At 36.9% G+C, this 24,366-nt stretch overlaps 1 protein-coding gene and 1 pseudogene across 3 annotated transcripts; both read left to right on the forward strand.

Annotated features, from left to right (window-relative positions):
- The first annotated feature begins 994 nt into the window (after window positions 1-994).
- mlh3 (mutL homolog 3 (E. coli)) lies at window positions 995-9,122 on the forward strand. 3 transcript variants are annotated; one of them, XM_052106154.1, is made up of 12 exons: window positions 995-1,287; window positions 1,549-4,013; window positions 4,336-4,412; window positions 6,131-6,235; window positions 6,363-6,447; window positions 6,531-6,599; window positions 6,821-6,929; window positions 7,029-7,188; window positions 7,283-7,306; window positions 7,410-7,488; window positions 7,681-7,829; window positions 8,921-9,122. In XM_052106154.1, exons 2-12 carry the CDS (start codon window positions 1,550-1,552, stop codon window positions 9,014-9,016), a joined length of 3,417 nt encoding a protein of 1,138 aa, XP_051962114.1. In that variant the 5' UTR covers window positions 995-1,287; window position 1,549; the 3' UTR covers window positions 9,017-9,122. The 3 variants fall into 3 exon arrangements, with proteins under 3 accessions (XP_051962114.1, XP_051962117.1, XP_051962116.1); XM_052106157.1 differs by having other exon boundaries at window positions 1,549-3,806; XM_052106156.1 differs by having other exon boundaries at window positions 7,755-7,829; window positions 8,921-9,040.
- Window positions 9,123-11,767: 2,645 nt separating this feature from the next.
- Window positions 11,768-23,341, forward strand: LOC127628563 (KAT8 regulatory NSL complex subunit 2-like; annotated as a pseudogene).
- Window positions 23,342-24,366: the final 1,025 nt, after the last annotated feature.

Genomic DNA, 24,366 nt, shown 5'->3' on the forward strand with positions numbered 1-24,366 from the left:
TCATTTAAAAAAAAAAAAAAGATGCTAAGCATGACATGTAAATGTCCCTTCATTTGATTTAGTAACTAACACTTATTTTCCAAATAAAGTTGCACTTTGTTTTTGAGATTTGTAGAGTCTGTAGTTTTGGCTATTGTAAGACAGACCTCTGATGAAATCAGTTTTAAACTGAAAACATGCAGTCAAAAATATCTACTGCCTTTGGAATGTATGTATTTTATTTTATGTTAGTGTATGTGTGAGTGAATTATAAAAAAAAAATGTCATGTTGAACTTTGTATATAATTTTTTTTCCTGTATAATAATTATAACATTAAACCTGCACTTAAGTTGTTTGACAGTCCTCCAACTTCCCCTGGTTATTTTTATGCACTAGAACATGTAGGACTTTGTAAAGTTCTTCTTGTATTCACCAACTATGAAAAAGGCACAGATATGACAGAAAAGACTAATAAATGTAATTTTAAATACTTTGGCTTCTTTCGAAGTATTCTTCAGCATGTTAAACCCAAACTAGTAACATGGTAAAATACATTAAATGAAGGCCCACACATGAGTTGTTCGTGCGTAAGACACAGTTATGATTTTTTATATCGATGCAAATTGATTTAACATATGTGTAATCATAAAGTGCACTTTATTGAGGACTTACCCTAATAGGGATTAATTTAAACGTATTATTTTTAGGATAAAAAGGCCATATCCTCTGTTAATTACTGATGAAATATAAGAAATACTTTTTTTAGCATGTATCCAAATTAGCATTGAACAGAAATTTCATGTTAAAACGTATTAAAAAAAATAAGATTATTTTGTCAACTTTCAAAAACAGGCGTATCTTCCATTTTCCTCTATTTTTCTATTAATTTCAAATTAATGCTGCTTTACGTATTCTGTGGAGACTTTTGTTAACGACGCACGTCCGCAATATTTGTCCCCTACGGTCTCTTACTTCACGCTACTCACGTTTAACGTCATTTCCGTTGCGGTCTATGTTGTTGTTAGTAGTTTGTGCTACACTAGGCTACATCAATTATCGATGGACATATGTAACAAATGTTATTTATTTCATTCAGAAGTGGTCACAAAAGGGGGCACTGCCATTGTAAACGTACTGAATATTAACATCATGGCTATGAGGGTTACCAACCATACCGGCTACTTTATTTGTGTACATGGCAATAGTCACACAGCTGGCGGTTAGTTTTGAAATTTAAATTATGTTCCTGTTTCTTCATTTGCGTCATTTCATTCAGTCACACCTGACACCTTAAGCCCCACCAAAAGGTATATATGCTTATTCATTCTAATTAAATTATCATTTTTAATGCTACTTAGTCTTTAGTGAATGTGTGTCTGTATTTACTCGCCTGCCTAAAGCAATAGTTAACAAAAAATTAAACGAATTACTCATCATAATTACCTTCATGTTATTCCAAACCCGTAGGACTTTCTCTGTTACGAAGAACACAAAATAGATGTTTTAACATTTCATTTATCACTTTTCATTGTTGTACACTAAATTACTTTAAGCTTTATATTTTTCAGAATGATCAAGAGTTTGCCCAAAGAAGTTCAAGCACAGCTGCGCTCTGGCGTTGCCATTTTCTCCTTGCAGCAGTGTGTGGAAGAGCTGATGTTGAATAGCATTGATGCTGGAGCAACATGTGTAGCTGTCAAAATAGACATAGAGGCCTGCAAGGTGCAGGTGATAGACAACGGCTCAGGAATGTGCCAAGAGGACATGGATAAAGTAGGAATCCGGTACAACACAAGCAAATGTAGCACACTGGAGGATTTGGAGAATCTCCGCTTTTATGGGTTCAGAGGGGAAGCAATTTCCAGTATTGTGTCCCTGGCTGAAATGGTAGAAATATCCTCTAGGACTAAGCTGTCTGTGAAAACATATGTTAAAGCCTTCAATGAAGGAAGGGGATTGGGCGTTTGTGAAGCACAGACTGTTCGTCCATCTGCGGGGACAACCGTGTCCGTCTACAACCTCTTCCACACCATGCCAGTAAGAAGAAAGAGAATGGACCACGTTTTAGAAACTGAGCGAATCCGTCAGAGAGTTGAAGCCATATCGCTAATGCAGCCATCTGTGTCATTTACTGTGAAAAAGGATAACTCGGCACACATGATGGTGCAGCTCTCCAAAACAAGTAGTAGCTATTACAGGTTTGTTCAGATTCATGGGTTGAGTCGAGCTCAAAAGCTTGGAGAGGTCAGTTATACTCATGAGCAGTTTGAAATGACTGGTCATATTGGCCGTGAGGGCCATTACAACAACAGCTTGCAATTCCTGTTTGTAAATGGGAGGCTTCTTCTTAAGACACGCATTCATAAAATGCTCAACTGCCTCTTGAAGAGAGTGAGCAGTGCAGCTAGACAAAATAACACTCCGAATTTGTCTCCTTTAACATCAAGCCCTAAACAAAGGGGTGGAACTGATCTACATGGAGTCTATGTGTTAAACATCAAATGTCACTACTCTGAGTATGACATATGCCTAGAACCTGCCAAGTCCCTTATAGAGTTCAAAGACTGGGATAATGTTTTCATCTGCATTGAGGAAGGGGTAAAATCATTCCTCATTAAGGAAAACTTGGTGACGGAGTTTTCCATGAATGACACTGATCATTTGGGCAGTATTTTTGATAATCCAACAAGTAGTCCAGGGAGAAAGGTAAAGACCCTTGCAGCAGTACGAAACCTCGAGAACAATGTTGAGGATACAAGCAGTACAACACATGAGGGGTTTGAAGCACTGACTGAGAACAAGGATAATGCCAATGATTTGGAAGCCTGTGGTGATGTTCAAATGCTGGAGCAGGTGTCATCTAACACTACAAGTTATTCAGAGGAAGCTATTCAGGGTGGTGATTTTCCTGAACAGATCACTTTATCAACTGCTACAGAATTGAATAACAATTGCAAAAGCGATGACATACTTGAATGCCAAAAAAATGCAAACTATCCTAATATGAATAATAATGACTCACCAGTTAGTGTTAACAACAACAAAGTGTCAGGAAGCAAGAGCCAGATTTCAATACTGGATGAAAAAGGGGAACAGGATAGTTTGCAAAAATTTAGTTTGCCAAACAAAGTTAATCCACCAAAGAGAAATTTGCCATTAAATGACACTGAAAGAGACTTGCACGGTTGCCACAGTTTTTATGGCACCAGTTCAAAGACGGTTAGAACGACACCATGCCGTAAATTAACTTTGTCCTTTGAAACCGGCTCTCTCGACAAGTTCAAAAGGTTGTTTGGAAAGAATGCTGAGAAAAAACAAAAAACAACGAGTGTTTTACAACCACAGTCCTCACCATGGAACAAGGGAGACAAAATAGCATTGGCTGACAAATGTTCCCATTTAAAACGTGACAAAGTAGCATTAAAATTACCCCAACATGAACAATCCCACGAGGTAAGCAGAGATTCTGATTTGCTTATTAGCGCAAACTTGTCTAGCCCAGCTGCGCAAGTTGACTCGCATTTCAGAGAGATGTCCAGTGTTGATCCCGTATTCAATGAATTGGAAAAAACTCCCTTTGGACATTATCGGAATGCACTTAGTGTGAATAGAGAAAATTATGTTTTGTTTGATTCAGTTTTGAGTGATTCTTCTAAAGACCTTCAACACTTTGATGTGATTGAGGACACACAAATACTTGCTTCCACTTCAGAAGACTTAAACCTCAACAAAAATATGACTTCCTCTTGGGGAAGTTTGAGCTTTGGTGATGAACCTGGCTTAACTCCTCAGCATGATCCTCTGTCACACAACACTGGAATTGAAGGTCAGACTACAAATGAAAGCCATGAAAATGATAAAGTGATCCCAACATTCAGCAATTGGCTGGCTCATTATGATAGTTCATTAGGAAAGCTGGTTTATATCAACCAAGTTACAGGGCTCAGCAAATATAATTCTCCAGTGGAGGAGACTCAAATTGCATGTACCACAGATGTTACCAACATGGCGGTCAGTGTTGTTTCAAAAACAGGTAGGAAGAATTCAGTGAGGAGGTTTGTAATAGTTCATGGACATTCTTACCCTTTTTCTTAGGTTCTTCTAAACTTATGAATCTCATTTTACAATAATCAACATCAAAATCTACTTTTCTTTGCTCATAGGATTTGAGTACAGGTGTTATCCATTTCAGACAGATATTGTACTTCCCTTTTTGCCCAAACCCAGAGCAGAAAGAGCTCTTTGCTCAGAGATAGACAGCAGAGGTATAGCTATAGACTGAAATCAGGACAGGTTTGAGTTTTCTTTTTGGAGCCGGTTAACTAATTTTCTTTCTATACTCACTTTTTTTTAAGAGGATGTCCAGGGTCCCAATTCACTGTTGACTTTGTTCTCTGAATGGATTAACCCAGTGTTCATACGACCACCAGAGGTAAAAAGACTACAGTTTTTTTAGTTCACTCAAACACATCTTAAAATGTTAATTTTATGAGAATTAGGGATGTGCACAATTTATCAAGTACTCGTTTCGCACCAGCTAGTTGAATATTAAAAACTTCTTGAATATCGAAAATGTATTTTGTGAAATAATAAAATGTTTCACAAATTATAAAAATGCGATAGCCTTTATGTAGACTTAGAGTTTATAAACAGTATATGCACTGCCCTAATGCCATCAGTTTTGGTTTCTACATTCAATGAGCACTTTATTAGGAACACTATACTAATCTGGGTAGGACTTCCCTTTGCTCTCAAAACAGCCTTAATTCTTCATGGTATGGATTCCACAAGATGTTGGAAACATTCCTTTGAGATTCTAATCCATGAGGATATGATTGCATCACACAGTTTCTGCAGATTTGTCAGTTGCACATTCATGCTGCAAATCTCCCATTCTACCACATCCTAAAGGGATTCAGATCTGGGGACTGGGAAGGAAACTGAAGAACAGTGAACTCATTGTCATGTTCATGAAATCAGTTTGAGTTTTGCTTTGTGACATGGTGCATTATCATGCTGGAAGTAGTCATCAGAAGATGGGTAAATTGTGTTCATGAAGGGATGCACATTGTCAGCAACAATACTCAAATAGTCTGTGCCATTCAAGCAATGATTGATTGGTATTAACAGGCTCAAAGTGTGCCAAGAAAACGTTCTGCACACTATTACACCACCACCACCAGCCTGGACTGTTGACACAAGGCAGGTTGAGTCCATGGATTCATGCTGTTGCCCCAAATTTTGACCCTAACATCTGTGTGCCTCAGTAAAAATGGAGATTAATCAGACCAGGCTTAGTTTTCCAGTCTTCAACTGTCCAGTTTCGGTGAGCCTCATCTTTCTGTTCTTGGCTGACAGAAGTGGAACCTGATGTGGTCTTCTGCTGTTGTAGCCCATTCGCCTCAAGGTTTGACGTGTTCTGCATTCTGAGATGCTATTCTGCTCACTACTATTGTACAGAGGCGTTATCTGAGTAACCATAGCCTTTCTGTCAGCTCGACAGGCATTTCCGTCTGCAGAAATGCTGCTCACTAGATGTTTTTTATTTTTGGCACCATTCTGAGTAAACTCTAGAGACTGTTGCATGTGAAAATCCCAGGAGATCAGCAGTTACAGAAATACTCAAACCAGCCTGTCTGGCACCAACAATCATGCCACGGTCAAAATCACTGAGATCAGTTTCTTTACCCAATTTTGATGGTTGTTGTAAAGATTAACTGAAACTCATGACCTGTATCTGAATGATTTTATGCTTTGCACTGCTGCCATATGATTGGCTGATTAAATAAATGCATGACTAAGTAGGTCTAGAGGTGTTCTAATAAAGTGCTTTTGGATGTATGTAAGCTCTGGGTGAGTGCAAATGTTTTTAACTATTAATATTTTTCATTTGTATTATTGCGTATTCGCAAAAAACATACTTTGTTGATATTAGCTTATTTTGAAACCGTTCTTAGTAACTTCTGTGAATAAAACAAAATATACATATATATTTAATGTCCGTAATTGTTCATTTGAACTTATATTTTCATTTACGAATAATAGATTACTCGTTTTTTTTGTGGGTTAGAGTACTCGCCTACAAAATTACTTGGTAATGCCCATCCCTAATAAGAACCTGTACGCTATTTTCCAATTCATTCTGAACAGGTAGCTGTGGATGTGACCAGCGGTCAAGCAGAGGGCCTTGCTGTAAAAATCCACAACATTCTTTTCCCCTACCGGTTTACCAAGAATATGATCCACACAATGAGAGTAAGTCTTACGCTCCATTCTTTCAGTGGTTGAGGAACTTGTATGTCACTTAAACTAACTATGCAAGGTCTTTTTTCTGTGGTGGAAATTAATCTTGCTGTACTAAGTAATGTTGTTTTTGCCTCAGGTCATCAATCAAGTGGACAAGAAGTTTATTGCTTGTTTGATTAACACAACGGAGGAAGACACCTCGGAAAGCAGTGAAAATGAAGGCATCCTGTTAATCTCGGGCTAAAATCATTACATTGAATTGTGTGACATTGTTCTGAAAATGTGTTATTGCCTTCCCCTGCAGGAAATCTTCTTGTGTTGGTTGATCAACATGCTGCCCATGAAAGAGTTCGACTGGAAGGGTTGGTAACAGGTAAATACAGTAACGTGATCCAGTAGCAAATATAAAGTTTCTTAATGTGAAACTATAAATAAACTTCACATCTAGGAATTGTGACAAAATACCTTCCATAAAAGTCTTTACCACGTATAAGAAAAAATACCAGTTAAATTACACTAATACACATCAGCTTCAAAAGAGCTGAATATTGATTCAATTTAGTGTTTCCCCACACTGCTGATTTTCTGATGTAGACTCCTTTGAGGATGACCCAGACACACCTGGAAAAAAGAGGCTGTGTTCCTCAAGTGTAACTCCACCCTTGGAGATTAGTGTAACAGAGGAGGAAATGAGACTTCTGAGGTCAGTGCAGCTGCTGTCTGAGTCAACATTCCTTATTCCTCTAAAACTGTGAACCTACCGCTTCCCTGAATAAATGGTTTCTTTTTTTTGTTCTTGTAGGTCTTGTCAGGCATTTTTGAGGGATATTGCTTTAGACGTAAGCTTCCCAAAGAGCGACTCATTGAATGTGTCATTGGAGAGACTTCCCAAGTGTTTCACAGAGAAAGAAAGCATAGAGCTTCGCCGTGGAAGGCGGTCGGTAATTAAAACCATTGCAGAGGTCAGACTCAATTTGTAATTATTTGAAATGATTTAAACTCACTTTAGAAACCCAAGTGTGTTTACCTCTTCTTAAACTTTGTTTTATTCTGTAGGACTACCTGCGAGAACACATTGAGGTGAACCATGATGTTCATATTTGATTTGTTTGGTCTAAGTATGGTTTTGGAGCTTGAAGGATTTGTTTGTGATAGGCCTCATTCTTTTGATACATGTCTGCAGCTTCTGCGCTCAACAGGAAGAGTGAGTGGAACGTTGCCTTTAACGGTTCATAATGTGCTCGCCTCACAAGCGTGTCATGGTTAGTATTATGAAGCCACAAGATTTCTTCTTATATATATTCCATGTATAAACTGTTATAATGAACACTAAGAAAACTGTTACATTTTGTATACTAAAGAAGGCACAATAAACATTTTTGTATATCTGAGTAAATGTAACAGTTGTTAAATTGAATATGTTTTTAATATTGCCATTGGTTTGTTTTAAATAGGAGCGATTAAGTTCAATCACATATTGAGTAAAGAGGAGTGTTGTAGTCTGGTGAGCTCGCTCTCCTCGTGTCAGCTTCCCTTTCAGTGTGCCCATGGAAGACCTTCCATTGTCCCTCTGGCAGATCTTCACCACTTAGAAGATCAACATGTACGTTTCAACTTTAAAGCTACTCCATTGATCTTTGTCCCATTATAAACATTTGGTAACACTTTACAATAAAGTTCCATTTGTTAACATTAGTTAACATAAACTAAAAATCAACAATACTTATACAGCATTTCTAAATCTTGGTTAATGTTAATTTCAACATATAATAACAAGTTTTTAAAATCAAAAGTTGTATTTGTTAACATTAGTTAATGTACTATAAACTAACAATCATATTTCTATTAACGAGCATTAACAAAGATGAATAACTACTGTAAAAATATATATTCCGTTGTTAGTTAATGATATCTAATGCATTAAATGTTAACAAATGAAACCTTATTTAGAAGTGTTACCAAACTTGCTTGAAATTAAACAAAAACTGATAAGCATACCCTAATCAGCTGGAACCAGGGCCAGAAATTAAGAGGGGCTGGGGGCAAAAATGGCAAAATGTAGGGGCAAAAAATGTCCTCAATATTTTATTCTGTTTTTCAGTTATAGCGTCTGATATACAGTAGTTCGTAAAATGACAGCCCTTGTTATGGTATAAAATATTGATGTTGATTTAATTCTTATGGTAAAACGAATAGTCTATCATCAGAATTTATTCACTCAGAAAAATATTTGAGCATTTAATTTTTTTTTTACATTTACGCATTTCAGTTTCATCAAATTCAGTTATGTATTTTAATCAGTTTAATAATAAAACTTTCAATATTTAGTATGTTTTGTTAAATATTATTCAGTTCTGATAGAATTTTGTTATGAAATGTGTAAATCTTAGTTATTTTGTGAGATTTTTAGTGAATTGATTAAATTCACAAATTTGACATAAATGGTTGAGAGTTTTTTTAAATGGTTAGAAAAGAACAATTTTGCCCTCATATAGAGTCAAAAAATCAAATTCAGTGGGAAAATATTGCCCCTTACTATAAAAGTTAATTTCTGACACTGACCGGCCCCCACTGCGTGTCATTCATATCGCAGTTCATATCGCTGGACAAAACCTCCTTTCAGTGGAGAATATTGCTCTATATGAAAATACTTGAAGGTGTATGTTGATAAAGTTACATGTTATATCCCCACAGGATCCTCCTAAACCAAATCTGAAGAAATTGAGAAGGATGTACAAGTCATGGCAGCTCTATGGACAAGCTAAACCTCTGTCACAAAACAAAGCATGAAATTATAAATGAAGATCTCCTGTACTTCAATTTTTATTAAATTACTTAAATTATTTACTTTAATAGAGATTGTTTCCTTCTCTGTATTTTAATTTATATTAAATGTCTAAAGCCATGTACGTTAATCTGAGCGATTAATGTAGGATTACGTTTATTTTGTAGTCTCAATTGTTGCAAACGTTTCTTGGCAACGAAATGTAGTGGCCAGTAGAGTAGCTATTGGCCTCCAATCAGATGGTGCCTTACGAGGCTGTGGTCCAATCAACGTGAATGTAGGAGGGCGCTAAAATGGATGAAAGCGCTTTCAGCAGCTTGTGAGTTTGACGTACATCGCGGGAGGGTAATGCTGGGAGACCTCAGCCAAACATGAATAAAACTATCACTAAATCGGTGAGTTTTGTGCGCGGAAATGCCCGAATACAACGTTTAAAATGGTCTTTCACTAAATGGATCATGTATATTAAGCAAATCAGTTGTTTCTTAGTTTTGCCTTCTTAATTCAAAGATGGCTGAACAGCAGTTTGGCGCTTTCTTTGGAAGATTACTGTTAATTTTTGATAACCCCTAGTCATTGTTATGTTACATTTAGAATTTGCGTGTATACTGTTTTTTTATTTAAAGGGTTGTCCGCTCTTAGTGATCTGAACGAATATTGTAGGATGACCACCTTTAATCGTTATATAACGTTAAGAATCTATATCAATATAAACAGCGCATATTTGGCTTTTTAATAAGTGGGCATAATACATTTGTGTGCAGCTTCCGCGAGGTGGTTTTATTTGTATTACTTCTCTTGCAAGCACATAGCAATGGGAATTAAGTGCACCCTCTTTATAGGAATAGTTCACACAAAAATGTAATTTCTCATTTACTCACCCTCTATGCTATTCCAGAGGTGTATGACATTTTCTCTTCTGCAGAACACAGATTTTTAGAAGAATATCTTCGCTTTATACAGTACTGTGAAAAAGTATTTGCCCTCATCCTGATTTCTTCTGGTTTGTGTATCATACAAAACGTAAAACAAAATCTAACATAAAACAAAGGCAGTCTGAGTAAACACAAAATACAGTTTTTAAATGTTATTCATTGAAGCAAAACGTTCTCCAATACCAAAAAAAAAAAAAAAAAAGTATTTGCCTCTACGAAATCCCCAAATTTATGAAGATTAATTCATAATGGGTTTCAACTGAAATGGCCACACCCAGGTCTGATTACTGCCAGCCCTGTTCAATCAATTCAACACCTAAATAGAATCTTATCAGCTGCATGAAGTTGGCTAAAAGGTCTCACCCAGTAGCACACTATGCCAAGGTCGAAAGAAATTCCAGGAATGATTAGGGAAAATGTGATTGAAGTACATCAGTCAGGGAAGGGTTACAAAACTATTTCAAAGGCTTTGGGACATCAAAGAACCACAGTGAGAGCCATCATCTCCAAAAAGAGAAAACGTGGCACAGAAGTGAACCTTCCCAGAAGTGGCCTTCCTTACAAAATTCCTCCAAGAGCACAGCAACTACTCATCCAGGAACTCACAAAAAGCCAAGGACAACATCCAAGAAACTGCAGGCTTCTCTCGCATCAATAAAGGGGACTGTTCATGACTCCTCTATCAGAAAGACACTGGCCAAAAATGTCATCCATGGAAGAGTGGCGAGGCAAAAACCACTGCTTACACAGAAGAACATTAAGGCTTGTCTGACTTTTGCCACAACACACCTTGATGCTCCTTAAACACTTTAAGAGAATGTTTTGTGTACTGATATGTCAGAAATGGAACTGTTTGTAAGAAAGCGATCCCGTTACATCTGTTGTAACTCAAACATAGAATGCCACAAAAATAACATCATACCTATGGTCAAGCATGGTGGTTGTAGTGGGATGGTGTGGGGATGCTTTGCTGCTTCAGGGCCAGGGCGACTTGCAATAATTGAGGGAAACATGAATTCTGCTCTCTACCTGAAAATTCTAAAGGAGAACGTAAGGTTGTCAATCCATGAGTTGAAGCTCAAGTGCAACTGGATTATGCAGCAAGACAATGATCCAAAGAATAGGAGTAAGTCCACCTTTGAATGGCTCAACAGAAGCTAAATTTAAGTTTTGGAGTTCCCTAGTCAAAGTCCTGACTTGAACCCGATTGAAATGCCATAGCAGGACATTAATTGGGCAGTCCATGCTCGAAAACCCTCTAATGTGGCTGAACTAAAGCAGTCCTGCAAAGAAGAGTGGGTCAAAATTCCACCACAGCGTTGTGAAAGACTCCTATCCAGTTATCGGAAGTGTTTGGTTGCAGTTGTTGCTGCTAATGTTGGCACAACCAGCTATTAAGTTTAAGGGAGTAGTTCGTTTTTCACATGGGTGATATAGGTGCTGGATAAAGTTTTTGCTTCAATAAAAAAAAAAAATGTATTTTGTGTTTACTCTGGTTGCCTTGGTTATATCTCTTTAAAGACCTAAAAAGATTTAGTATGAAAAATAGAAGAAATCTGGAAGGGGGCAAATACTTTTTCACAGCACTGTAGGTCCATACAATGCAAGTGAATGGTGACCAAAACTTTGAAGCTCCAAAAGCACAAAGGCAGCATAAAAGTGAACTGTATGACTCCACTGGTTTAATCCATGACTTCTGATGTGATCTGAATGGTTTTGAGTGAGAACAGATCATGATTTCAAGCTCTTTTACCCTTCCTAGTGCTTAACATATGCACTGATCACCAGATAGCACTGGGAAGTGTAATTGAGCTTGAAATCATGATTGCCAAGTATACTGCTGATGTCGAGACTTACAGTGGGTAAAATTAGTTATATTTTGGTCTGTTCTCACCCAAAATGGGTTGGATCACTTAAAAAGACATGGATTAAACCACTGTAATTGTATGCGTTACTTTTATGCTGCCTTTATGTGCTTTTTGAAGCTTCACATTTTTGGTTACCATTCACTTGCTTTGTGAGGACCTACAGAGCAGAGATATTCTTCTAAAAATCTTCATATGTGTTTTGCAGAAGAAAGTCACACACATCTGGGATAGCGTGAGGTTGAGTAAATGACCAGAGTCATATCATTTAAGGAACAGTTCACCAAAAATTATATAATGAATGGTCCAAAGTTGTCCAAAAAGTCTCTCAGAAATGGTGGTGTATGTATTACAGTGTTTAATTTTACTTTCTTGCATCCCGTCAGTGAGTAACAGGATTCAGATCCATGTGTTGCCTTCCAGCAGGGGCAGAGTGACCCAGACTTTTCAAGCCCAGGAGCCTCAGACCTGCTCCGCACCCATAGACCCTGTTCACAGCCTCGTCTGGAGGGCCTGGAGTTCTGCATCAAGCATGTACTTGAGGATAAGAATGCTTGTTACAGGCAGTGCAGCTACGTGTCCAACAAGAAAGGCTGGTACCCCAATACCGCCCCGAAACCAGAGAAGAAAGAAGGGTGAGTGTGATTGTTTACGCATTTATATATTCGTAAATTTATTTGAAAATATATATTTGACAAATGTAGGTTTGGGCACGAGGACTCGAGTACTCAGACATGGCAGCAATGATCGATCATGAAAACGATGATCGATAGTGATCACGCATGATGTGACTTTTCAAATGAATTCGAAATCCAGTGACAATTACCTGACAACTGAACACAAACATGCCAAAGAGGGAGCTTGTGTTTAGAGATTGATTACGTTGTGACTTTGAGGTACATTGATTATCAGAGACTTCTCATGGCAAACAAACTGATACGCCGCTGTCAACATACAATGCTATCGTTACAATAATCAAAACAAAGAGAGTGTAATTAACAGTGTTTTGAAAACCTGTCTCTGCAAAACATTTGCTTAACACGCTTTATTATCATTTAATGTATGAACTTTGACTCGTTAATGGAAATTATTTAATAAAAGTGAATGATTGTCACTGACTAAACCTCCCTGCCCTGCGTGACTTAACACACCTTTATATCGACAAAATTAATGAAGATTTCTGCTTGAGTTTCCAAGTTGGATATCAGATATAAAGTGTCATTCAGTTGCACTTTCCACAGTTGAAAGGTGGAAATTCAGACTCTCTGAGTTGAATGGAACGCTTCATGAATCGCAGCAACAACAATACAGAGCATTACGGCTTTCCTCACAAGAGCGAACATTTGGGGACACACACATACACACCAGGCACGTGTGGCAGTGTACAGCAGTCGAGTGTTTCAAACAGCTTGACAGAGCGCAGTTAAATGGAACACAATGCATCATCTTCAAAACTGAACTTCAACTTAACACACACATTAAAACGCAATGGTTATGACATCTCCTGTTATTTGAAAATGGTTCAGACACTCACTAAATAAACTGATGCGCACTTACTAAGATTACTACGGGAATCTGAACGAAGAACAGACAGACCTGCTTTGTGCACATTCTTTCAGAGTTGGGCAGCGAATCTTCACATAATGACAAAATATGATGCATTATATTTTGATTATGCAATCATTTGTACATTTTGTAACATACTATTTTATAACAGCCTATAATAATAAATAGATGATACACTGGAACAACATGACACAATGCAGCATCCATAGACGTTTGTCAGATATGTTATAATATATACAGTTATGAACATGTAATAGCTTCTTGAGTACTGGACAAATACTGGAGTAGACAAAATGACCAAAATGCCCATCTTAGACCAATGTTACTGTATTCCCTTCCATAGGGTAATATTCTGTGCTGAGCACGCTCGCAGAAATGCATTGTTTCAACAAGCTCAGAAGCGAAAAGCCTCATCGGGACCATCCCCTGAAGTTCTGCTGTCTCAGCTCAGTGGCTACCATCGGCCAGAATCTGGAGTTTACAGTCAAGAGGGACGTAGTGAAGCTAGTTGCATACTAGGTGAGCTTTAACTGGCTTTGCGTGTACTGTTTATTAACCAGGCATGTTAATAACCTCATAACCATTGAGAAATCATTTTAAAGTTTGGCTGTAAATCAAATAAAATGTGTCAACTGATAGCTACCTGCATTAAATTAAATGTGAACGGCTCCATTTTGGTTGTCCCTGAGATATGATAAACAGACTTAAAGGAATAGTTCACCCAAAAATAACAAAAATTATCATTTACTCACCCTCATGCCATCCCAGATGTGAATGACTTTCTTCTGCAGAATATGTATGAAGATTTTTATAAAAGTAATCAATATGACTCCAGTGGGTTAAGACATGCCTTTAGAAGCAATATGATAATATTTAACTCTTTTTTTTTTTTTTTTTTACTTTAAATTGTCCCTGCCAAGTAGGAGGCATTGTGCACAAAGAATGCGAATCAGGAAAAACAAAAGAAGAATGTGAAAGTGGAGATTTGTAGAAAAAAAAAGGACTTCAATATTGATCTGTTTCTCACCCAACCCCATCATATAACTTGATGTAGAGATTAAACCACTGTATTCTCACGGGTAATTTGATGCTGCTTTTATATGCTTTTTTGTGCTTTAAAGTTCTGGTTGCTGTTCACTTGCATTGAACAGAGCTGAGATGTTTTTCTAAAAGCTCTTTGTTTGTGTTCTGCAGAAGAAAGTCATACACATGGATGTGTACAAATAATTGTACATTGTAATTTTATTTTAAGATTGGAGTCTTGTTTTAATAAAAGCCTTCAAACAAAGGATCTGTAAAATTGTGGCATTCTCTAATAATCTAACTCTTATCTGGTTTTTATACTGATGCCTGCATGCATTTCTCTGTATAGATGACGACAGTTGGGGTGAAGGGGAGTAGGAGCCAGTTGTTTTGGATCAGATGTGGAGAGGAGACCCTGACAGTGAAGCAGAAAGTGTAGACGGTGACCATGAAGACCCTTTGAAGTGAGACATTCATCAATTTATTATTTACTTAATTTAATACCGATGCTCAACCTGTGTTAAATGAATGTCACCTGAGAAATTAAGTAATGGAGGGTGATTCATATTCTATAGACATGCGGGTGTATACACAGCAGAGGAAGTGGCGCTCATCACCCGTGAGAAGCTAATCAGATTTCAGTCCCTCTACATAGACCAATTTAAACATCTGCAACACTTATTGAAAGAAAAGAAGCGATGCTACCTGCACAGCCGCAAGATTGAGCATGACACAATTGGTAAGATGCTCCCTGTTATCACATTCTAACTTACAGTGTCATAATGTACCATTAACGACTAACTTTGATCTCTGATGTTTATGTTACAGGGAGCAGCTTGCTAACAGATCCAGAAGGGCTGTCCATGAAGGAGCGAGAGAACCTGAAGAAATTAAAGGCTCTGCGTCGCTATCGTGGCCGCCATGGTGTGGAGGCTTTGCTGCATCGTCAGCTCGTAGAGCATAGACAAACAATTACTGTGGGAGGAACACCACAGGTATAGAAGGTTTAAAATTGAATGACTCCTGACTGATGGTTTTGTTTCTAGATTTTGAATTTTTTGTGTTTGTGGTGTCTCGTCAGCGTGGGGGCCCACGAGTGCCACTTTGCAACTTTCTCATTTGCTTTGATGTTACGTGCACATGGAATTACTGCACGTCTCTCCATTGTGGTAGATTGGCACCCAAGAAATTATATCCTGCTTCCGTCAAGTCAGTATTGCTGTTTCAATGACAGCTGGCTGGAAGAGGAGAAATAAAATATCTCAGTGCGGATAAGCGATCAACAACAAGGAAAACCTACGTCATAGTGTGCAAAAAAAAGTGCAAAAAAAAAAAAGTGCTGATAAGTGCAAACATAGTGTTTGCACTTATCGGCACTAAGCCAAATATTTATTTAAAATTTGAATTAAGTTTGTTATAATTTACAGTCAATATGTAATTTTGCATGAATACTTAAACAGTGGGCAGAAAGTCAAGGTATGTGGGAAATCGAAATTACGACGACTGTGCGATTTGATTAAACCTCCCAAAAGGCTGCAATTTCATTAAATGTACTTATAGGCTGTCTCGTTTGGAAGGCTGCGTCCTCCGGAGGTCTCATTTGTCAGCCGCATACGTCTTCGTGGCTATCTCGTTTCATAAAAGCAAGTAGGACACTTCGAATGTATTCTTCGAATGTGACCTTCTTTCACAGGAATTCTGAGGATGCATTAGGTGTAGCCTTCGTTGGCACTTTGCTTCAATGGAAATGTCTAAAGAAAATGTTTGAATGTATAAATATGTTCAAATGCAAGGAATGTTAATTCCCAAGTTGAAGTACCTCAGTAGATGGGTGCAGAGTATATAATATGTATAACTATATTGATATATTATTAAAATAAAGTATTAGACTAAAAGTACACCTGTAAAATCTATTTTCTTTTCTCTTTACATCATTATAACTCCTAAAGTTTACCTCATACATTCCCTTCCAGAGAGACTTTGTTCCCCTCTCAAAGCGGCCGTCTCGTTTAAACAAGGCTTGTTTAAAGGAGGACGCTCTGTATACTGCGGCCTTCACAGGATGCGTCCTATCTAGCATGCAGTCTTCCAAACGAGACAGCTATAGTCTGGATTAACATGGCCCAAGCATGACTATTGTCAGCGAATGGCCCACACAAACTCCGTCCATCTCAGGAGTTTTCTGAGTTTGATTTGCTATCGCTGTGCGGTGCGCTTTTCTGATAATGTGTGCTGAGAACACAAAGTGCTACGAAATCCCTTTATTTTCACGTAATTCAAAACATTCTTTTAGTAACGTGATACTGGGGCACAGAAGAGGAAGAGATGGCATTTCACCACATTGTAAATGAGCAGCATGTTTAAATGGGGAAAAACAGACAAACTGTACAAATACAAATGTCTTCAGTGTACTCAAAAAACAAAACAAAAAAAAGGCTTGAGGATTTAATAGGACCAATGCTGAGTGAATGTAATTAAATTGTGTTCAAATTAACATTAAATAATAATTTAATATTACATTACCGTAGTATAATTTTACAGTTTCCTTTGGAAATTTGCTCCGCTGCATTACGATTTTCATTTAATAATTTGTAGGTAAATATTGTTGTTTATTCATCAGCTGTGATATGTTGGTACATTTATACATTTTAATGTGATTATGATGAATAATTTTCTTCCATGAACTCATTAAGTGGAAAACATTGATTATTCAGTGGTCCCTAAAATGTCTTCAGTTTTCCAAAATGTATGGTCTTAATGTGTTAACTATCCTAAATAATACATCAAATAATAATGATAAACATTAATTGTTTATTATTGTAAAACGTGATATTGTAGGAATGTACACTTTATATCCCTTATTTGTTTGAATGAGCAGGTGGAAGTAGTGAAGAGCAAATATTTCATAATTATAGACCCCGGTTTAACTCCAACTCAGAATTTAATTTCAAACTTAAAGTCTCTTTAAAGTTCAAAGTTCCACACTATGAATCAAATCTGCAAACCCCCCCCAACCATAAAGTGCATATGGAATTTAATTAAGTTTGGACTCATGTAGCCTCTGTCTGGCCCTCCCCATCACAGGAAGAAAAGACTAAAAACATTTAGTATAGGCTACCAATTTAAAAAAACTATTGGCAGTTTCAACACATTATTGAATCGGCACAATCCAATATTGTTCGACCTCTAATTTGTATATATTTATATAATGGAACATAAACCAATTTTAATGTAATATATTTGCGGAAAACATGTCTTGAGTATTTAAAACTTGCATATATCCTACCCTGTTTTACTGATAAGCAATGTTAAGGCCATGGTGCATGTGTGCCCCTGTCTAAGTTGCATGATTTAAGTGACACATTATTTATTGTGAGATTGTTTTGGTAAGAGGTTACGGTATTTTGTTCAGGTCTTGAAAAATGTCTTAAATTAGATTTTAAAAACTCTGCAGAAACCCTGTTATTTTAATCTTGCAGGAACCCTGTTTGACAAGCATTAGTACATGTTCTAAAGCCTTGTTGAATGTGTGTGTGTACAATTATCCCTTATTCTACATATTTTAGCTGTCCGAGCAGCTGAAATCACTACGTATTAATAACATAATATTCTTCAAATCAGTCTGATAATTGGAGTCATGTCTTTTACTGGTGTGGGTAAACATCACACTAAATGTACTTCTGCTGCAGATGTGCGTATTTAGAGGTGAGATTCCACATGTATCTGATACCTTGTCACTAAATAACTTGTATTTTTCAAAGCGGTTATGTTTTGGTTATAGGTTATATTTTGCCATTATTCAAATAGCTGGGGACAATATCAGTTGTATAATTTTTGCTTTTATTTGAACACACAAACCTTCTTAACAACTAGCCAAATCCATTTGATAGATATATATATATAAGCAACTACAGTAACCAGGATTTGTTTTACCCATGGTAATTCACACCCTATAGATGACCGGTGTTGCCTACTCTATTCAAGACTTGATGTAAGTCTTAAGGATTCCAGTCTTGGCTGCCTGTGGGTTTAAAGGAATTGTTGAAACTTTCATTAAAAATTTTTTTAGAGTTGGCACTGGGCAATGTTTGTAATCACAGAGCATGCTGTTTTTAATCATTGCATTTTTGTCAGGTAACATTTAGAATTGGATACTATTTAAAGCTTCAAGGTGCTTTGAAAAAGATGATTATGGTATCTTGAAAATGCTTGAAAAGTGCTTTACAATGCAAGTAAATAGTGACGAAAACTTTGAAGGTCCAAGAATGACAAAGGCAGCATAAAAGTAATCCAAAAGACTCCAGTGGTTAAATCCATGTCTTCAGAAGTGATATGATAGGTGTGGGTCAAAAACAGATCTCTTTAAGCCCCTTTTTACTGTAAATCTACACTTTCACTGCCACATTCTGGTGTGGAAGTGACTTTCACATTCAGCCACCTACTCACTTGGGGCTGGTCAAAGGTGGAGATTAGTGCTATCCCAATACCATTTTCTTTTTTGAGTAAGAATACCGTTACTTCATTTTTGGTACTTGCCGATTCAGAGTCCGTTACCTGTTTTTTGGTTTCTTTTTTCTGAACTCATATCAGTTTTTCATCAAAATGGTGTTAAAATCATTTAATTAATTAGCCTTTATCAAATTAAAATATAACAATTTTCAACATATTGTATTTTTATCAAATTATGTTTTTAAACCGCACAATCCAAAATACAACATTGGAGTTATATTTTGTCAAATGAAGTGATGCATAACATCTCAGATGTGAGATATTGCTTAAATATAATAAAAAAATTAGTAATGGTGGTAGTAGTTGTAGTAATACAGTGAATATTACATAACTTTACAGTAGAGATATTTCTGTCTGTCTGTCTATCTGTCTTTTTATTTTATTTTTATTTTGTTTTAATTTTGAAGTGTTTGTGTTATGAAGGCAACATTTCAGTCTGGAAAAGTCAGTCATGCTACATGACTCAAGTGATTATGATACTGCAAAAGGCTGCTATTTAATTATGTATGTGCCTTACACTATAAAGTGAATTTGCACTGTGTTCGCTGTCATCTGCTGCAAACAGAGCATGCGATGCTCATGATGGTGGTTTCCCTGTAAGAGCCAAGGAGGAGCTTTAAAAGGTATGAGCGGCCGGCGTCAGCACAACACTGTCTCCACAAATTTACAAGTGCTCACATTTGAAGCGTGTAGCAAATTATATATTTATCTCATTAAATCAGAGCTTTTGCGGTTAAATAATCGCATTAGGACATAACATGATTTTAATTTGCGTGTTGAATGTTTACATAATGACATTTGTACGTCAGATGGCATTGGGTTTTGGTATTGCTATTTTTACTAGTATTAGTACATGAGTGCGGCATCGGAACGAAATATTTTCCTGGCATGTATAGCTAATGTGCATTAGCGAGTGGATTGACAGGTGATGTCTGCATCTAAAAGTTGATTGGCTATTTTACTTGCAAGCTGGGACTTCCATTCTACATCCATTGACTGTTGGGTGCTAGAGCTTCTTGTTTGGATGTTCCAATTTCTCCCATTCATTTAAATAGAAGTGACTCATCTCTGCTAAATAGTCTCTGTCCTCACACTCTATAGAACTACAATGCCCATCATACACTACATCGCCTCCCCGAAGTTTGCACATTTTTACTTCTGATTTCTCACAATACAGGGAAAGTAGAGGTGTACAAAAGCAACAAGTTACATTATTTAAAAAGTAACTCTGATATCATGGTCTAAAATAGTTGTAAAGTAAAAGTAAAGTGGTACTTTACTCGTTATTAGAAAAAAAAATCTGATTAACTCGTCACCCCAACACTGGATACCAGTATCATTATCTGAACATCCCTAGGGGATTTATCTGTTTCTCACCAACACCTATCATATCCTTTCTGAAGACATTGATTTAACCACTGGATTCATATGGATTACTTTTATGCTGACTTCAGGTCACCATTTACTTCATCGTGAAGGCCGATAAGGCCAAAGCAGAGATGTTCTTCTAAAAACATTCATGCATGTTCTGCAGAAGAAAGTCATACACATCTGGAATGGTATGAGCGTGAGTAAATGATGACAGAATTGTAATTTTTGGGTGAAATATCCTTTTAAAGGAAATCTAGACATTTTCAGAATTCATGTAAATAATTTAATAAAGTAAAACTAATAACAATTTCCATTTTTTTTTTTTTTTTTATTTCAATCAGAACCTTTATGTATAGACAATAGAATACCTTCTGTTTGTAAATGTAGAAAGAATTTTGAATTCCTGCTAAAACATATATGTGTGTGTGTATGTAGGTGTGTGTCTGTGTGTATGTATGTACGTACGTACGTATATGTATATATATATATATATATAGTATATTTTATTTTTTTATTATCTATGTCTTGCTGCTGTTTTTGTATTGTTTTTTGTATTGTGCACTGGAAGCTCCTGTCACAAAGACAAATTTCTTGTATGTGTAAGCATACTTGGCAATAAAGCTGATTCTAATTTTCTGCACTGTCTTTAAAAATAAAATAAAAAATGATTTACTTTTATTTTACAACTTTCCATTTTAAAGAGCCCTGAATGAAGGCCAGCAAAACGAAGTATTTATTTTAAGTAGTTTCTTTAACTGGACCAATTGTATATAATGGGTCAATTCAGTTAGAAGAAACATTTCTTAGGAAGCCTTTCTTGTTCTTATAAATTCAGTATTAAAGGCATAGTACACTCAAACATGAGAATTCTGTAATTTACTCATCTTCGTGTTCCAAACCTGTATTGCTTGCTTCTGTGGTGCACAAAAGGAGATGTTGGCTAGAATAACAGCCACAGTTACAGTTCATCATAATTTTTGGAAAGATGCAATGGAAGTGAATGGTGACTGAGGCCCTAACATCTCCTTTTGTGTTCCACTGAAGGAAAGAATTCATGCAGATTTGGAATAACATGAGGTTGAGTGAATGACTGAATTGAAATTTTTTGGTGAACTAACCCTTTAAGTGTTTTCCCCCCAACTTTGCCAGTATTAGATCTCCTTGGTAAATGCATTATCTATTTTGTCTTAACCCTTCACACTAGACATTTACCAAGACAGTAGCCAAGTTTTATTCAAGATGTGCCCAGGTCTGAAAGATGTTCCATGTGATCGGTCTGTGCACATGGGACAGTCAGAGAAGCCACGTTGCCCTCTGCACCTGTCCCTACTTCAACACATGTACTAACCTGACCAGGATCTTGCCCCGGAGCAGCTGGCTACTGCACCTACAGACATGTACCTCAGTGTCGCGGAGCTCCAGCCAACAGAAAACCTACCTCTGGAATTCAGTGACGTATGATTTGTGTTGGGTTTTCCTCATTAAAACAAATCACTGTGTGCAATTTCTTCTCTCAGCTGTTTTGGCACATCCCTTCAAACTAAAGTTTCACATTATCAGTATAATTAACTTCTTGCAATTTAACACTTACATCAAATTTGTTCATCAAAACACCTGGATCCCTCTCCAGATTGTGGCGGTATCATGTGGAGGTATCAATCAAGTATCTACATGCCTGCAAACAGAGCTGCGAACACATACTGTGTAAATCACATACTTGCCTGTAGCCTCACATGAATGTAAAACAAATGAATCTGAATGTTCAACAGTGATCTATCTTTAATTTTGAGTGTCTGATGTTTCTGTGTGCCCACAGTAAAGCCTCTCATTGAATCTTATTTTTGGAAATCTTCTTATCCTATTACGCTACTACTCAATTTATGTGCCTTTCCATTACGTGTTCACAGTGCTTGTTTTCTTAAACAAAGTCTTTACACAGTAACAATATTGCTGGACTTTTTGTGCTGGTTACTTTGACATCTTAATGATGGAATTTGAGGATGAGAGACCAGGAGATTTCTCATTATAATAGTCCTTTTGTATGCGCTGCTTTGTACATTTTGTTTTAGAATTGTTACTACCCTAGATCAACATGTGGACCTTAATTTGAAAAATTGAAAATGAATTGAGATACTGAGGCTTGAATATCATGACAGTATAATGGAGGAGGAACCTCCTATCAAACAGGAGCCTTTGTTCTAGATTTGCATGATGGGAATTTCCCAGGAAATGCAAATGTTTTCTTGCTGCTTGTAATGAATGACCCTTTCATTTTAAAATTACAGTCAGTGATGTCATTCCAACTGCTGACAAGTGTTTTCATGTGTCGGATCTTGACAATGATGATGAGGGTTTGCCGTGTCCCCCATCTCCCTTGTTATTTAACACAGCACTTGCTCTAGAGGACCAAACCATCAGAGAGATTGCAAAGGCCCCCATGGACATTCTGACAGAGGCAGAGCTGGGTGATCTTGATGCCTCTGCCCAAGATGAGGTGTCTGTGGATGACCAGGTAATAGTTACTGTCCTAAATGGAACTTTCTGCACGCTAGTGAGCATGTAGTATGTAGTCACCCCTGTCTTTTGTTGCTTTAACACCCCTTGTGAGCACTTAAGCACCAGACATATCTTGTCTTTTTACAGATTGAATCTGAAATACTTGAAGCAGTTGGAGAAGCCATTGCCACACAAATTTATCACAGGACTCTGACATGAAATCAACTGATGCCTTATCCGGAGCACCTTGTGACCTGATTTTTTTTCAGCTGCTGTACTGTTGATATTTCAAACTGTTTGAGTAACTTTGCCTGCAAGCCATGTTTCCAAAAGCTTGTTATCATTGCTGAAACATTTAAACAAAACTCTCTTATTTCACAAAATATCACTATGCATAAATGTCTTGTTAATGACTAGATAACCGAATGTTCTGATGTAGTACCTGGCCCCAAGTTTTTTTTCTTCTCTCTTGTGAGACTTAAATAAATTTGCATGGTTTCAGTGCAGATGAGGATGGTATTTCATCAAGCTGCAAAAAGTCTCTTGGCACCGTCAACATTTTTTCCCCAAGTTTGATTTCACATTATATGCTTTACCCATACTGGGATTTGTTTATTAAAATAAACCTTTACATCGTTTCTTGCTCATGTTATTCAGAACTACACACTCATGAATGGAGCTCCTCTAGAACAAAAAATGTTTTCCTTGTTGTTTAACATTTTCCAGTTACAAATAAGAAGTGCAAATCTAAAACAAAGCTAGATCTAATTGAAATCTTAAAGGGTTTGTTCGCCCAAAAATAAAAACTCACCCTCATGTAATCCCAGATGTATGACTTTCTTCTGATGAACACAAAGATTTTTAGAAGAATATCTTGGCTATTTAGGTACAAACTATGCAAGTGAACGGTGACCAGAAGGGCCAAAAAGCACATAAAGGCAGCATAAAAGTAATCCATATGACTCAAGTTGTTGAATCCATGTATTCAGAAGTGATATGATAGGTGTGGATTAGAAAAAGATCAATATTTAAGTCCTCCTTTGCTATAAATCTCCATTTCACTTTCACCTTTTGGCAACTCGCATTCTTTGTGCATGTTGCCACCTATTGGCAGGGAGGAAAGGTTATAAAAAAGGACTTAAAAATAGGTGTGGGTGATAAACAGACCAATCAGTTAGCTCCTGAAAATATGTATTCAACCACTAGAGTCGTATGGATTCATTTAATGTGCATTTTGAAGCTTCAAAGTTCGGGCTACCATTCACTTCCATTGAATGGACGAACAGAGCCGAGATTTCCTTGTAGAAATCTTCGTTTGTGTTCTGCAGAAGAAAGAAAGTCATACACATCTGGGATGGCCTGTGGGTCAGTAAATGAGAGCATTTTAATTTTTGGGTGAACTGGTCCTTAAAGTTCTACATACATTAAAGGCATTTAAAGAGATACAAATGCAAAATATTTGCCACACATTGAATCGTTGCTGAATCCTGACGGCCTAAACAAATAAAACTGATTCGTTGGTTATAAGTCATCTTATACATTTATATGTGGTTGGGGCTAGCAAATAAAATGTACACGTAAGATAATGTA

The sequence above is a fragment of the Xyrauchen texanus genome, chromosome 35 (genome assembly GCF_025860055.1).
Source record: "Xyrauchen texanus isolate HMW12.3.18 chromosome 35, RBS_HiC_50CHRs, whole genome shotgun sequence".
Taxonomy (NCBI): Eukaryota; Metazoa; Chordata; class Actinopteri; order Cypriniformes; family Catostomidae; genus Xyrauchen; species Xyrauchen texanus.